General features: G+C 50.4%; 1 protein-coding gene across 1 annotated transcript in view; it reads right to left on the bottom strand.

Moving 5' to 3' along the window:
- The window catches only part of LOC119963802 (NADPH oxidase 3-like), a 121766-nt gene that overhangs the window by 103861 nt on the left and 1825 nt on the right, over positions 1–16080 (bottom strand). The window contains exon 2 of the mRNA XM_038793140.1: positions 8943–9165. Within this exon, the coding sequence (XP_038649068.1) occupies positions 8943–9165 (223 nt within the window). The remainder of the gene's footprint in view (positions 1–8942; positions 9166–16080) is intronic.

Here is a 16080-nt window from a genome sequence, read left to right as displayed (position 1 = left end):
GCCGGGCAGTGCTGCCGCGGGTGCTGGTTCTGGCCGCAGAAACGGCAGGCTGGAGCAGCATAGTGGCTGGGCGGGAACGTAGCACAGGCCTGGGGGAGTCGCTTGTCGGGGGCCCATGATTGGGTCGCGGGGTCCGCGGGGAACGAGTTAAGGCTGCGGAAGGAGACCTCCATCGTGGTAGCAGCTTCCACAATCGTTTCTAAGTCCTGGACCCCCTTTTCCAGCAGTCGTTGGCGAACATAGTTAGACCTGAGGCCCGCTACAAAAACATCGCATACAGCAAGTTCCCTGTGTTCAGCCGCGGTAACCGCTTGGTAATTACAGTCATTGGACAAATTATTGAGTTCCCTTAGAAATTCGGCGAGTGATTCTGTAGGCCGCTAGCGGCGAGTCGTGAACACATGGCGAGCGTAAACTTAATTTTTTAATTAAACTTTTTAAGCAACAGTGAAATCGATGCCTGACCCAAGGTTTCCGGCAGCACTCCCTTCCCTATCGCCTCTTCAAACATCCCCACCATCAGGGGTGCCAATTTATCCTTAAATTTTTTATAATATTCCACCGGAAACCCATCTGGCCCTGCCACCTTCCCTGACTGCATCCTCCCAATCACATCCTTTATCTCCTGCTCCACTATTGCTCCTTCTAATGTAGCCTTGTCTCCCTCCCCTAGCCTCGGGTACTCCAACCCATCTAGAAATTCCAGCATCTCATGGTCTCCCCCGGGTGGCTCTGACCTGTACAACCTCTCGTAAAAACCTTGTTAATCAGCTCCGGAGCCACCACCAACTTCCTGGCCCTATCCCTTACCTGAAGAATTTCCCATGCTGCTGCCTCCCTCCGGAGATGACCCCCTAACATACCTTGTCTCCATGTTCATAGACTGCACCCCTTGCTCGTCTCAGTTGGCGTATTGCCTTCCTGGTGGATAGCTGGTCGAAGATCGCCTGTAGTTCCTTCCTCTTTCCCAGCATCGCTGGGTCCCCACCCACTGCATAACTCCTATCTGCCTCCAACATCTCATCTATTGCCCTCTGCCGCTCCAACCTCTCCTCTTTGTCCACCCTGGCCTTAAACAAAATTACCTCACCCCTCACTACCGCCTTTAGAGTCTCCCAGATGACTGCCTTCGACAGCTCACCCATACAGTTGAAACTTACATATTCCTTGATTACCTTTTCAATTTTCTCACAGAACACTTGGTTCCCCAAAAGCCCCACATCCAGTTTCCACCCCGGCCTCTGCGCTACCTCCTTCTCCAGTACCATATCCACCCATTGCGGAGCATGATCTGACACTGCAATTGCAGAGTATTCCGACCCCTTGACACCAGCCAGCCAAGCCTTTCCCACCACAAAAATGTCAATCCGCGAGTATACCTTATGGACTGCTGAAAAAAACGAGTACTCCCGTTTCCCTGGGTGCAGGAAGCTCCAAGGGTCCACCCCTCCCATTTCTACCATTAGCCCAGCCAGCGCCTTTGACCCCCCCTGACGGGACCAGCCAGCGTGGCCGTGATCTGTCCAACCGTGGCTCCTGCACCAAGTTCCAGTCCCGCCCCACAATCAGCTCGTGTGTGTACAAGTCAGGAATGGCTCCAAACACCTTCTTCACGAATCCCACATCGTCCCAGTTGGGACCGTATACACTTACCAGCACCACTAATCTCCCCTCCAGCGCCCCTGCCACAATCACATATCTACCCCCCTGATCTGCCTCCACCTTCTCCATCTGGAAGCATACCCTTTTGCTGACCAACACCGCTACCCCTCGAGCCCTTCCATCAAATCCAGAGTGAAACACTTGGCTAACCCAGCCCTTTTTAAGTCTCACCTGGTCCTTCACCCTCAAGTGAATCTCCTGCAGCATTGCCACATTGGTTTTCAGACTTTTAATATGCGCAAGCACCCATGACCTCTTGACTGGACCTCTCAGCCCTCTCACGTTCCACGTGACTATCCTTACTGGGGGTCTCTCACCCCCGCCACCTTTCTTATCCACCATCATCATACCACCATGCCCTCCCCCATAAGCCTGACCCGCCCCTGTCCATTGTTAACATCAAAACCCTTCCACCCCTCCCAAAACCCTCCCCTACATTTCCCCCTGAAACAACATCCCCCGGCATCCGTCCCTTCCCCCCCTCCCGCTCGCCTCGTAGGCCCATTGAAGCCTGATTTCCAGGCTCCAACGTCCGCAGCCCTCCTCTCCCCTCACCTCCGTTCACTAGCTGACTTTAGCTAGCTAGTGCGGGTGGCTCCCCCGCCAAGATATATCGTCCCCTTCCACCCAGTCCCAGAGAAAGAAACAACAAAACAAACGCAATAATCCAACCCCTACAATTCACTAACATAACATTTAACCGTCGCAACACAGAACGCCAATCAACCCACCATTAACTTGAACTCTGTAACAATGCAAAGAGAAGTAAATTATAATACAAATCCGTAAAAACAAAGTTAGAACATTTACAAATTTTCCCACTGTTCAAACATAGTCCACAGTCTCTCTTCCAGTTCCACTCGCCTTCTGCCTTCACGAACGCCTCAGCCGCATCCGCTGTCTCAAAGTAAAAGTCTTTGCCGTTATACGTTACCCTCAACTTCGCTGGGTACACCATACCAAATCGCACCCCCTTCTTGTTCAATGCTGCCTTCACTTGCCCAAACGCCGCTCGTCTTTTTGCCAATTCCACTGTCAAGTCCTGGGAGAGCTGAACCGTAGTACCATCCCATAGCACCTCCCGCTCTGCTCCGCCCAGTTTAACACCATCCCCTTCATGCAAAACTTATGGAAGCAGATAATTATTGCCCTTGGCGGCTCGTTCACTTTGGGCTTCGGCCTTAATGACTGATGAGTTCGGTCTAGCTCGTACTGGGAGGGATTCTCACACACCCCCATCAGCTCCGCCAACTTCTTAGCGAAGTATTGTGTTGGCCTTGGGTCCTCTGTCCCTTTGGGCAAGCCCACAATTCTCAAATTATGCCACCTTGAGCGGTTTTCCAAGTCTTCCAGCTTTGCTAGGAGTCCTCTGTTAACCACCACCACCCTCCGCAGCTCGTCCCCCATCGAGGTGACCTGGTCGCTGTGTCGTGACACGGCTTCCTCTACTTCCTTCATCTTCTCGCCCTGCTCTCTCACCTCGGCCGATGCTTTTGCCACCGCCACCTCCATCGGGGCGATTGCCTCCTCCACCATTGACTTCAATGCGACCACCGTCTCCTTTCTCAAGGCCTCCATGTGCCTAGCAAACTGTTTTTCCAGCTCCACCGCCATCACCGTGGTCATCTTCTCCACCGTAAGTAGTGTGGCCCTGCTTTGCAGTTCGGCTTCGCCATCCCGTCGCCACTTTTATTCGTCTTCTCCTTCAGCGACGGCAACCCCGCGTTTCCTCCTTTCTTCGACGCTGCTTTTCGCATCCTTTAGCGGCTTATTGTCTTTTACTTTCTTTCTCTTCTCCTCTCTCTCCTTCCACCCTTCTCTCCTTCATCAATCTGAATTATTCTTTTTTTTATAAAAAGGAGAAAAAAAAACTTCACCAACTTTCTTTCCTTCTCCTCTGCATTCATCCAGAGCTCCCCTGGGACCAGGTTCCAGCCTTCTTTCTTCCTCATTGGTGGGAGCCATCCGATGTGGGACACCCCACTTACATGGTGCCCTGGACTCGGCCTCCTCGTAGCTCCGCCCTCGCTGCTCTGTCCTTGACGCCGCGCTGGACCCAGGGCCTCAGCCCCCGCCGCCCGACACCCGGTCGGGGGTTCTTCACCGGCTTTTAAACCGGCCCCACTGGCTGCTCGCGACAGCCCCAAAGGCAGACGGTAGTCAGGGGGGTGCGTTGGACTCGTGGATTTCCCTGAAACACTGCGACTCGAGGCCACCGGCGGGAGCTCTTAACGCTGCGGCCGCCCTGCGCGCCCACGCCACCGGAAGTCCAAGATGTTATCATTCTTGATCTTGCCCCGCTGTGTGTTGTTGAACATAAAGGCTACCAACCGTTGGTCGGTGATGAGGGTGAACCTCCTACCGGCCAGGTAGTGCCTCCAATGCCACACAGCTTCCACAATGGCTTGAGCTTTCTTTTCGACAGAGGAGTGTCGAATCTCAGAGGTGTTGAGCGTACGGGAAAAGAAGGCCACAGGCCTGGCTGACTGGTTAAGTGTAACGGCCAGGGCGACATCAAACGCGTCGCTCTCCACCTGGAAGGGGATGGACACGTCCACCACGTGCACCGCAGCCGTGGTAATGTCTGCCTTGATGCGGCTGAAGGCCAGGCGGGCCTCAGTCGTCAGGGGAAAGATGGTGTCTTTGATAAGTGGGCGGGCTTTGTCCGCATAGTTGGGGACCCACTGGGCATAATATGAAAATAACCCCAGGCATCTTTTCAGGGCGTTGGGGCAGTGGGGAAGGGAGAGTTGCAGGAGAGGGCGCATGCGGTCGGGGTTGGGTCCTCAGACTCCATTTTCCACAAAATAGCCGAGGATGGCTAGTCGGGTTGTGTGGAAAACGCATTTCTCCTTGTTGTAGGTGAGATTGAGGGTTTGGGCGGTTTGGAGGAACTTCTGAAGTTAACGTCGTGTCCTGCTGACCATGGCCGCAGATGGTGACGTTATCCAAGTACGGAAACATGGCCCGCAGCCCGTACTGGTCAACCATTTGGTCCATCGTTCTTTGGAATACCGAGACCCCATTGGTGATGTCGAAGGGGACCCTGAGGAAGTGGAAGAGGCGGCCGTCTGCCTCAAAGGCAGTGTAGTGGCAGATCCAGGCGGATCGGAAGCTGGTGGTATGTGGATTTCAGATCTACCGTGGAGAAAACCCGGTAGTGTGCAATCTGATTAACCATGTCCGCTATGCGGGTAAGGGGGTACGCATCGAGTTGCGTAGAATGGTTTATGGTCTGGCTGCAATCTACAACCATCCGGTTCTTTTCCCCGGTCCTGACGACCACCACTTGGGCTCTCCAGGGTCTATTACTGGCCTGCATAATCCCCTCCCTCAAGAGCCGCTGGACCTCCGACTTGATAAAATTCCTATCCTGGGCTCTGTACCGCCTGATCCAGGTGGCGACGGGTTTACAGTCGGAGGTGAGGTTCGCGAGGAGCGGGGGAGGGGCAACCTTAACGGTCGCAAAGCTATATTTGGTGAGAGGGGGGAAGGGTCCGCCGAACTTCAGGGTCAGGCTTTTGAGGTTGCACTGGAAATCCAGTCCTAACAAGAGAGGAGCGCAGATATGGGGAAGGCATGGAGTTTACAATTGGCATACTCGGCACCCTGTATCGCGAGGTTTGCGACGCAGTACCACCGGATCTGCACTGAATGTGATCCGGAAGCAAGGGAGATTGTTTGGGATGCGGGGGAAATCTGGAGGTAACAGCACCTTACCGTGTTTGGATGGATGAAGCTCTCCGTGTTCCCAGAGTCAAACAGACATGACGTTTCGTGCCCATTGACCCGGACGGTTATCTTGAGGTGCTTGGGCCGAGAGCGACAGCACCAAGCTGTGGTTAGCCGGCATGGTCGGTGGTAGCGGGGTGGTTACACGATGGTGGCCCCCATTGGTTGCACGTGTCGGGCGGCGTTGAAGATGGCGGCCAAGGTGGCGGCCCCCCGTGAGTCGCACGTGTCGAATAGGGTTAAAGATGGCGGCCCCCACAGATAGCACAAGGCGGATGACGCGTCAGAAGGTGGCGGTACCGGCAGGCACACAGGCACGCAGCCGCGCTCCGGGGTCTGCGGGCCTGTGAATCTGTGAGACGGGCTTGCGATTTTGGAACTTTGGGTCGGGCCAAGCAGACTTTGGCAAAATTTCTTGCCGCAGTCGCTGCAGGTCGCGTTCCGAGCTGGGCAACGCTGCCTGAGGTGCTAGATCTGCCTGCAGAAATAGCAAGGCTGCCCCCCGGGTTGGCGGGCAGCCGCGCGGCACAGGCCTGAGACACTCTCGGGTCGGGTGATGGTCGCGCCTTCGGCACCCACAAGGAAATCGCGTGGTCGGAGGGGAAGGCATTTAAGCTCTGGAAGGCTACCTCTAATGAGGTGGATAATTTTACCGTCTCTTCTAGGTCGAGGGCGCCCTTTTCGAGCAGGCGCTGTCTGACATAGTTAGACCGGACTCTAGCAACATAGGTGTCCCGGATGGCGAGTTGCATGTGCTGCTAGGCCGTGACATACTTGTAGTTACAGTTTTGAGCGAGTACCCTCAGGTCGTGTAGGTATTCCTCCAGCGATTCCCCTGCGTACGTGGTCACGTTTTCGATTAGTACAGAGATTCTGTGGCTCACCCGGGCGTGGAGGAGACTCAGCTTCTGTGCCTCGGTGATGGCCGCAAGGAGGAGGCGGCGAGATAGGCCTCAAAGCAGCGGAGCCAGTGTGAAAAGATTCCTTTGGCTTCAGCTGCCTGTGGGTCGAGTTCCAGTCGATCAGGTTTGAAGGCGGCTTCCATTGCGATATCTTAGCTTATTAAATTGATGCAACCATCAATTCACACAAGACGATTAGTAGAAGTGAACAGTGGTTTTAATAAGCTAGATCTGTGCCTGCCTGCGACTGCTCTGTGTGCCGCCTACAGGCTGCAGATCTATATACCACCCCTGAGGGGGCGGAGCCATAGGCGGAGCCCATAGGGGCATCAACAACACAATACAGTGGTGAATTGTAGCAGCAATACGTTCATCACAGTGAGAATAGAAAATTTGAGTGTGACAAAAAGTCAGTTTCCTGCTGGTATTGCAATTTTCCGCTCATGACTTTCATGTGGGATCTGGAAGCCTGCTGTGTCATGTTGGGAACCATATTTACAGGCCTTTATATCTCATGAATCATCATTAAAAACCCAGCTCGCCAAATTCACGTCCTCATTCCAAATCAAATGGCTACACTGTTGGTTAATTAGACCGGATATAACTGACATGCACCTGACAAACTACACTTCACTCGCATCTTCCAGTCGCCGACCTTTCACTGCGCTGTTGATTCAGCTACTCTGGTCCCGAGGTTGTTCCGGCAAGACCAGTGAAAATGCAGTTGTGGGGAGGGGGTTTGTTAGGAGGTTTAGACAGGGTGTTGGTGAGAGAAGCCTTAATTAAGGGGCTGGAAGGCACATGCTTGACTGGGGAGAGGTGGTTGAACCACAGAACACCTACAGTGCAGGAGGAGGCCATTCGGCACATCAATTCTGTACCGACCCTGTGAAAGAGCACCCACCCCGCCCTATCCTCGTAACCCCACCCAATCTTCAAATTCTGGACACGAGGGGGAATTTAGCACGGCAAATCCACCTATCCTGCACATCTTTGCACTCTGGGAGGAAACCGGAGCACCTGGAGGAAACCCACGCAGACAAACCTCATACATTCACCCGTGGTCAAAATTGTATGCATTTCCCCGGCGCTATGAGGCAGCAGCGCTAATAACTGTGCGACCCGTGGCACCCAAATTCCAGGGGGGGGGGGGGGGGGGGGGGGGAGGGGAGGGGGGGTTGGGTTGGAAAGAGTCACATTAAGGGAGACAAGCGGAGACAGTTCGGAATTTTTGTGTAGTATATAGGTGGGACCAGAAAGCAGAGACAATCCTGGGATTGTGCATAACATATAGTCAGGGCCAGAAAGCAGACCCAATTCTGGGGCTGTATGCACAATATAGTCAGGGCCAGAAAACATACAGTTCTACAAAGATATGCTATAAGGCTGCATGTCCTAGTCCCAGTCCAGTGATGGGGATGGCCTGTCTGTCCTGTTCGGTGATGCACAGCATGGTACAAGGCTTTGTCAGTTCCTCACACATCTCAGTTTTGGAGTTTGTGGCTTGGTATTGGGCCACAGATAGGAGTTAGATTCAGAGGAGGCATCTGCAGCCTACAGCCAGTAATAGATGGTAATACATTTGGTACAGATGGAACGGGTAACTAAGAGGAAAATCTCGATGCTTCCATCAGAGAGTAGAAGAAAGGGACACTCTTGGTAGGTAACTGTACACAGGTTATCTCAGCAGAAAATGGTTTGGGGAGGACAGGATATCCTTAAGAATCACTATGAGCTCCAGGTTGAAGGATAGACAGGAGTGACTGGAGGGAGGAATACTTGCACATGATGCTCTTCCAAGATAAGAGGTTATACTTGGATGTTTGGTTGGATGGGGGCAGGGGTTCCAGGTTTACCATCCCCAGGTCATCACTTGCAGATATCACACAGCCTTAAGGATCTCTGGAAGCTGAACCACGTCTCCCCCCACCCCACAACCCTCCAAACACCCCGGACATATTTAGATCTGGATGAACGTTTTATTGTTTTGCTAAAAGTTAATTGGCAGTCCTGTGATTCTGTTCATCCATGTCTGTAAACAAACTTTGCCCAAATCCGATTCTGTTATCAAATTCGCGGGTGCGCCAGTATCCAATTTAAATTGTACCTCTGATCCATTTATGATCAATGTTTCCATCAAGTCTTTATTTCAATCGGATAGTTGTCTGATTGGTTTATCAGCAGTATCGTTTCCATTTGTTTTAGTGATTGCTTCTATTATGAAGTTGCCCAGTGAAGTAGGCATAGTGAGATCAATCTTTGATTTTAAAATGTTTTCTTCTTCTTCCTTGTTTTGTATAGTGTTGCCTTCTTTATGCTGTTGAAATGCCTTTTTAAATTGATTCTGTTTATTGTTGTGTTAAATCTGCATTGTGCAGCAAAATGATTGAGTTTGTTACATGTATATACCTTTTCCCAAATGCAGGACAGTGTTGCTTTAAGTGGGAGTGTCCACAGCGTGTACATGTCTTCACGCTGGTGACATCATGCGTAAACCTCTCGTACGCATGCGCAAATCGGTCAACGTCCGGTTCACGTCCTTTTTCAAAGTGCGCATGTGCGAATAGAACCTGTACATGAATAGAACGTTGAATGTCCATTTTGCGTTTTTTGTCTTACCCGTGCATGCGCAAAATGGCTACCTACTGCAGCGTGATTCGTTTTAAACTGCGCTGCAGTGGCAATGGCGCCGACCACGTTGCTGAAATTCGTGCCTTTTTCACGGGATCTGAATTCAGCATATTCATTGGTGGCTTGCTCACTTGCTTTACAGAGGTTGATGGCTTCTTCTAAAGTTAAGTTTGGTTCTCTTAGTAAACGTTCCTGCATTTGCCCTTCAAATATGTCAAACACAATTTGGCCACGCAGGCTTGATTCAGTAATTGAGGAAAAATTGCAAGATTGCGCTTGGCAATCTTGCGCTCAGGAGGCCGAAGCACCGCTTGATCACATGCCTGTTTGCTGTATGGGTGTCATTGTAGCAGGTATCTGCGTTGGTATGTGGCCTCCGGATTGGTGTCATCAGCCGCTACCGCAGTGGATAACCCCTGTCACCCAGGAGCTCGGACATCACAGGAATTGTTGAGTGTGCCAGGTGAAGGCCTCGTGCACATTGCCCGGGTATCAGATGCGTATGGTGCGAAGTTGATGGTCACATATCAGCTGCACATTCATCGAGTGAACCCCTTTTGGTTGGTGTAGGGCGGCCTGTCATCTGCAGGTTCTTCTAGGGGGACATGCACTCCGTCGATCACCCCTGTCGATGGTGGCGAACCCCGTGGCCCGGGCATCCTGGTAGGCTCAGTCCACATTTAAATGGATGCATTGAGCCGCCTGGGCATTAAGGGCATCTGTGATGCCACAGATGCACCTGTGCACTGAGGTCTGTGAGATCCCGGACAGGTCTCCACTCGGCGCCTGGAAGGGCCCCATGGCGTAAAGGTTCAGGGTGACCGTCACCTTGACAGCCACCGGGAGCAGGTGCCCACCCCCATTCCCCTGCAGTGCCAGATGTCATGATCTGACAGACATGTCGCACTCTCTCCCTGCTCAGCCAGAGTCTTCGACAGCATGCCCAGTCCGACAGCATGCCCAGTCCGACAGCATGCCCAGTCCGACAGCATGCCCAGTCGCTGCTGGTACACAAGAGGCCTCATGCAGCGCCTTGTTTGCACTTCCTCCTCCTGGACCTGTTGGGCGGTCGGCTCTCCATCTTGGGCAGCTGTCTCCTGTTCCTCTGCTCACACTCTGCTGCTGCATGCTCCACTGCTGTAGCTTCCTGCTCCTCCTCGAGCAGCTCCAGCTCGTACAGCCGCAGGGCATCCCCCAGGGCTTCAGCGACTAGCAGGAAGGCCACCATTGCTGGTTGTATTCAAATATCCATTGTCTTCAGGAGATGAATTGTCGACATACCCAACCAGGTCCAATGGGCTACCTGGTGACTCCGGTTGGCACTTTGGGCTCTGCCCCCACATGTCCTTCTCGCCCCCCTCCACCTCCGCATCCCTGCCCCCATCGGTAGCCGGCACTGTGGGGGCCTCTGGACCTGGCGTAGCCCCTGAGCCAGCGGTACCATTGTCTGGTACTTCCCTTGCCAGCGGTACCTTCCGCAGCCTGCATCTAGCGCCCCCATAGGGGCTACTGCAGGTGTTGCCCTGGGTGGGCCACCGGTGGGTGGCGGCTAGGTGGGGGGTGTGGCGGAGTGTGTGGTGCAAGGATGGGGCACCCATATGACCAGCGTCACTCTGCAGAGCCAGGAGCCAAGGTGTGTGGTCACTGGGGTGTGCAGCAAGGTGGCTGCCTTGCAGGCCACAGCAATGAAGGTACACGACATGACACTGCCCCAGTCCCATGGTGGGTCACCTAGACCACTCGGCTTATTCTCTACCACCCCCCCTCCCCTGGCCCTGGGGGGGTGGGGGGGATGGGGGGGGGGTGCTGAGTTGAGCTCACTTCTGCTTTTTGGGAGTTTTAGTTTCAGTTTTGAGGAAAAGAGCTTGTCTGTATTTGCAGTGAGCTAGATCTGCTGTGATCTCTGCCAGGAAAGACTATCTCTGAATCATTTGAGTGATTTAAACTCATAATAGTAATGTCTTTAACCTGATGTGTTTCTGTTTAAAGGTGTTAAGTCTTTTGGAGGTTTGAAGGAACATTTTGAGGGATTATTTAGTGTTGTATTATTTTCGGGGTTATCTTTGAAGTAAGGGGTGGTAAGTGATCCAATGTTTATTTAAAAAGGTTAAATTGAATTCATGGAATAAACATTGTTTTGTGTTTAAAAACCCACGTGTCCATAATTGTAATACCATATTTTTATTGGCCTGGACTACATAAAGATGTAGTTAGATTTTGTCAATCATGTTACACAGTCAAGTGATAGGGAAACCTCAAGCAGTGATAAATCAAGCGCCCTTAGTACCCATTCCAGCATTTGACGAACCTTTTACGAGAGTCCTAATTGATTGTGTAGGACCGCTTCCAAAAACAAAAAGTGGGAATCAATATCTTTTGACTATAATGGATGCGTCTGCTAGGTTTCTAGAGGCCATTCCAGTATGTAATATTACAGCTAAAAGGTTTGTGGAGGAGTTACTTGAATTCTTTACTAGATATGGACTACCTCCAGAAATTCAATTGGATCAAGGATCAAATTTTACTTCAACGTTATTCAAAGAAGTTATGGATAGCTTAGGAATAAAACAATTTAAATCAACTGTGTATCATCCAGAATCACAGGGAGCGTTAGAAAGGTGGCATCAGACATTAAAGACAACGTTGAGGGCGTATTGTCAAGATTATCCAGAGGATTGGGATAAAGGGATTCCATTTGTATTGTTTGCAATTAGGGATGCACCTAATGAGTATACCAAATTTAGTCCTTTTGAACTAATTTTTGGTCAAAGGTAAGAGGACCACTTAAATTGATTAAGGAAAAATTGGTGGGTGAGAAATCGGAAATTACACTATTGGATTACGTGTCAAATTTTAGGGAACGATTAAATAGAGCAGGTGAATTGGCTAGACAACATTTGAAAGTTGCACAAAATGTGGTGAAACGGGTAGTGGACAAGAAATCCAGAGTTCGTAGTTTTGTCAGTCGGGATGAAGTTTTAGTGTTGTTACCAGTGGTAGGTGAACCTTTAAAAGCTAGGTTTTGTGGACCATATCAGATTGAAAGGAAATTATGTGAGGTGAATTATGTGGTAAAAACACCAGATAGAAGGAAGACTCACCGAGTGTGTCATGTGAATATGCTTAAAAGGTACTTTGAAAGGGAAGGAGAGAAAAAGGAAGTTTTAATTATTCTAACTCAAAGTGACGAACCAAATCGAGATGACTGTGAATTTGACATACCTCAAATTAAATTGGAAAATGAGGATGTTCTTAAAAATTGGGATGAATTGTTAAATTACCTTCCAGAGGAAAAACGAACTGACCTGAAAGAGTTATTGATATCACATGGGCAAGTTTGTAGATATAAATTGGGAAGTACTAAAATGGCTATACATGATGTAGATGTGGGAAATGCTGTTCCTATCAAACAACATCCATAAAGACTTATCCCTTTAAAATTGGTACAGGTTAACAGAGAGATTGAGAGTATACTGAAAAATGGCATAATTTAAGTGGGTTGCAGCCAATGGAGCTCACCAATAGTGATGGTACCTAAACCAGACAGTACACAATGATTGTGTGTGGACTATCGAAAGGTGAATGCAGTTACAAGAACGGACTCTTACCCTATCCCACGTTTGGAGGATTGCATTGAGTAAGTGGGACAATCCGCTTTTATTTCCAAATTGGATTTACTAAAAGGTCACTGGCAAGTACCTTTACCTGAAAGGGCGAAGGAGATTTCAGCTTTTGTGACTCCAGATGGCATATACCAGTTCAAATGGCATGAAAAACGCCCGAGCAACATTTCAACGGTTAACTAATACAGTTGTTTCAGGATTACCCAATTTAGCAGTATACATGGAAAGAACATTTAAAACATCTGAGGGAGTTATTTGATCGACTTCAGGAGGCGGGTTTGGTGATAAACCTAGCCAAAAGTGAATTTGGAAAAGCCCAAGTCACTTTCCTTGGCCATACAATCGGACAGGGTCGAATGGTCCCACGGGATGTGAAAACGAAAGCTATTGGGGAGTTTCCGATACCCTCGACACAACGGGAAATAATGCGGTTTCTTGGTATGATTTTACCGGAAATTTGCACCAAATTTTAGCAGTGTGGTCGCTCCACTGGTGGCCTTGCTCAAGAAGCGTAACAAATTCCAGCGGACAGCGGAGTGTCAACAGGCATTTGACGGCCTGAAGGCTGTGTTAACCACTGCTCCTGTGTTAGTCATCCCAAATTATACCAAACCATTCAAAGTGGCTGTTGATGCGAGTGATGTGGGCGTAGATGCGGTGCTTCTACAAGACGACGGCGAAGGGCTAGAGCGGCCTGTTGGTTATTTTTCAAAGAAATTGAATTCTCACCAGAAAAAGTATTCGACGATTGAGAAGGGGACTTTGAGTTTGGTTCTGGCTTTACAACATTTTCACATTTATGTGACCAGCAATCCATCTGACACCATTATATATACTGATCATAAGCCTTTGACGTTTTTGGAGCGATTTCGGAATAACAATGCAAGGTTGTTTGCCTGGAGTTTATTGTTACAGCCATTTAATTTTAAAATAGTACATGTGGCAGGACGGGAAAATGTCACGAATGTGATGAATGGAAGGATTTTGGTTGGAGGAAGAAGAACGGGAAAGATGGACTTTATTATTATGCCTGTTTCCGTGTGTTGTTTTTTTGTGAAACGAAAAAGTATATTTACTGTGTACATTTCTTAGTGGATGGTACAAAAGTGAAAAATGAAACCATCTTGAAGTTGATGGTTTATTTTTTTTCTTGGGGGGAAGGTGTCATGTGCGAGTACCTTTAAGAAATGGATGTTTAAGCAATGTACCTTTAAGAAATGGAGCAGCTCATATTACTGAAGTGATGTCAGAGGGTGGGGTGGAGCTGAGCTGAGCTCACTTCTGCTTTTTGGGAGTTTTAGTTTTAGTTTTGAGGACAAGAGCTTGGGTGTGTCTGTGTTTGCAGTGAGCTGGATCTGCTGTGATCTCTGCCAGGAAAGACTATCTCTGAATCATTTGGGTAATTTAAACTCATAATAGTAATGTTTTTAACCTGATGTGTTTCTGTTTAAAGGTGTTAAATCTTTTGGAGATTTGAAGGAACATTTTGAGGGATTATTTAGTGTTGTATTATTTTCAGGGTTATCTTTGAAGTAAGGGGTGGTAAGTGATCCAATGTTTATTTAAAAAGGTTAAGTTGAATTCATGGAATAAACATAAACCCACGTGTCCAAAAATGTAATACCACACCTGGAGACCAAGCCGTGTGCTTCAAAAGCAACAACACATTAAAGGGAGAGGTTGCTTGAACTCCATGATACATTTTGGGGTTCTGAAAATGCAACTCCCATAACAGTAGGCCCCCCTAGATTGCGCATGCCTGCCAACTGGTGGCCCCCAATCCCGGACCTGGCCGTTGCGGAGCCCCCCCCCCCGCCCCGGTGACGAATCCCCCTGCCCCCCACCAGGACGGCTACCGCAGCCGCGACACCGAGCTCCCGCTGGGTGCAATCATACGTGAACCACGCTGGCGGGAACTCGGCTGCTCATCCGCGGAGAATCGCCGCGGGGGCTTCTTTCAATGGCCCCCGACTGGCGCCGCTTCGACCACGATCAGATCCGACGCCTTTCCGCGATTCTCCGGTCGCCGGAGAATCACTGAAAGGCATTGGACCCGATCGCGGTCCGGCGCCCCATTCTCTGCCCCACGCCGAGCGCGATTGCGACATGGAGGCTCAGAGAATCCCGGCCCTTCTGTCTCCAGCAATGCTCCCTCGAACCCATACCACCACCTCTCCCCCTTTCCTTCCTTACCTATCTTTTCTGAACAAGCTTGTCGCCAGGAATATTTAACATCCAATCCTGTCTGTGGTATTATCATAACTATCAGTATTACAAGGGTTAATGTTGTGTTCAGAGTAAGCGAGCTACAGATACAAGTATATAAGACAATGATGCTAGACCTTAGGGGAGGAGTGTATGCAGGAGATAACTAGTGAAGGTTATAAGAGCAGATAGTGTAAGTGAGGTTAGATTACAGTTTATACCAGTAGTGAGATTAGCAGTAGATGAGTGTAGTTTGATGTTATTGACCAGTTCTGTATTCTTAAGGACTAAGTGTCGAATCCCAATTTAGTAGTGTAAATAAAATCATGGGTGCGATTCTCCGCCCCCCACGACGGGTCGGAGAATAGCGGGAGGGCCTTCCAGACATTTTTCCCGACCTCCCACTATTCCCCCCCCCCCCCCCCCCACGGCCGCCCCACGACACGAATCGCTGCTCGCCGTTTTTTTACGGCGAGCAGCGATTCTTCCCTATCCGATGGGCCGATTTCCCAGGCCTTTACGGCCATTTTCACGAATTTAAACACACCTGCTATCACAGTTCGTGAAAATGGCCGCAAAGTGCCGTTCTGCACAACCATGCTACCGATTGGCACAGCCGTGCCAAGGGTGGCATGGGCCCGCGATCGGTGCCCACCGATCGCGGGCAGCGGGTCCGATTCCCGCGCACTCTTTGTCCCTCCGCCGCCCCGCAGGATCAGTCCGCGGGGCGGCTGAGGGGCATGGCGGACCGCGCAAGCGCGGGTTTGACGCATATGCGCGATGACGTCATCCGCGCATGCGTGGCTGACGTCATCGTGCGCGTCAGCCACCATGAGTCTTGGCGGCCGGGCTTAGCGAATGTTCGCTAAGCCCGCGCTGCCGTTCTTCCCGGGGCCACGATGCTAGCCCCGACCCGGGGGGGGGGGGGGGGGGGGGGTTGAATCGGTCCCGGGAGGGGGCGCGGAGGCTGCCTTTTCACGGCAGCCTTTACGACTCTCCGCATTTGCGGAGAATCGCGCCCCATAGCTTTGTTTAAGTTAAAAGCTATTCTGTGGTCTTTGTGAACACTACACCAACCATCCTGAAATAAGCAACACAAAGAACACCACACTACCCTTCCTTGAACCAGGTTGCTGTTAACACCACAGCATCATATTTCCACATTGTAATCTGTGCCTGTAACTCCCCAGTCTTATTTACTACACTTTGTGGATTCACATACGTGCACAGTGACCCTGAATTTGCATTTCATAAGTTTCTTGCTTACTCCGACTATGCCTGTTAACTTACTAATAGCCATACTAGTACTCCCTGTCTCTCCCAGT

This window comes from Scyliorhinus canicula, chromosome 1, assembly GCF_902713615.1.
Source record: "Scyliorhinus canicula chromosome 1, sScyCan1.1, whole genome shotgun sequence".
NCBI lineage: Eukaryota > Metazoa > Chordata > Chondrichthyes > Carcharhiniformes > Scyliorhinidae > Scyliorhinus > Scyliorhinus canicula.
This window is presented reverse-complemented; position numbering and strand designations above follow the sequence as displayed.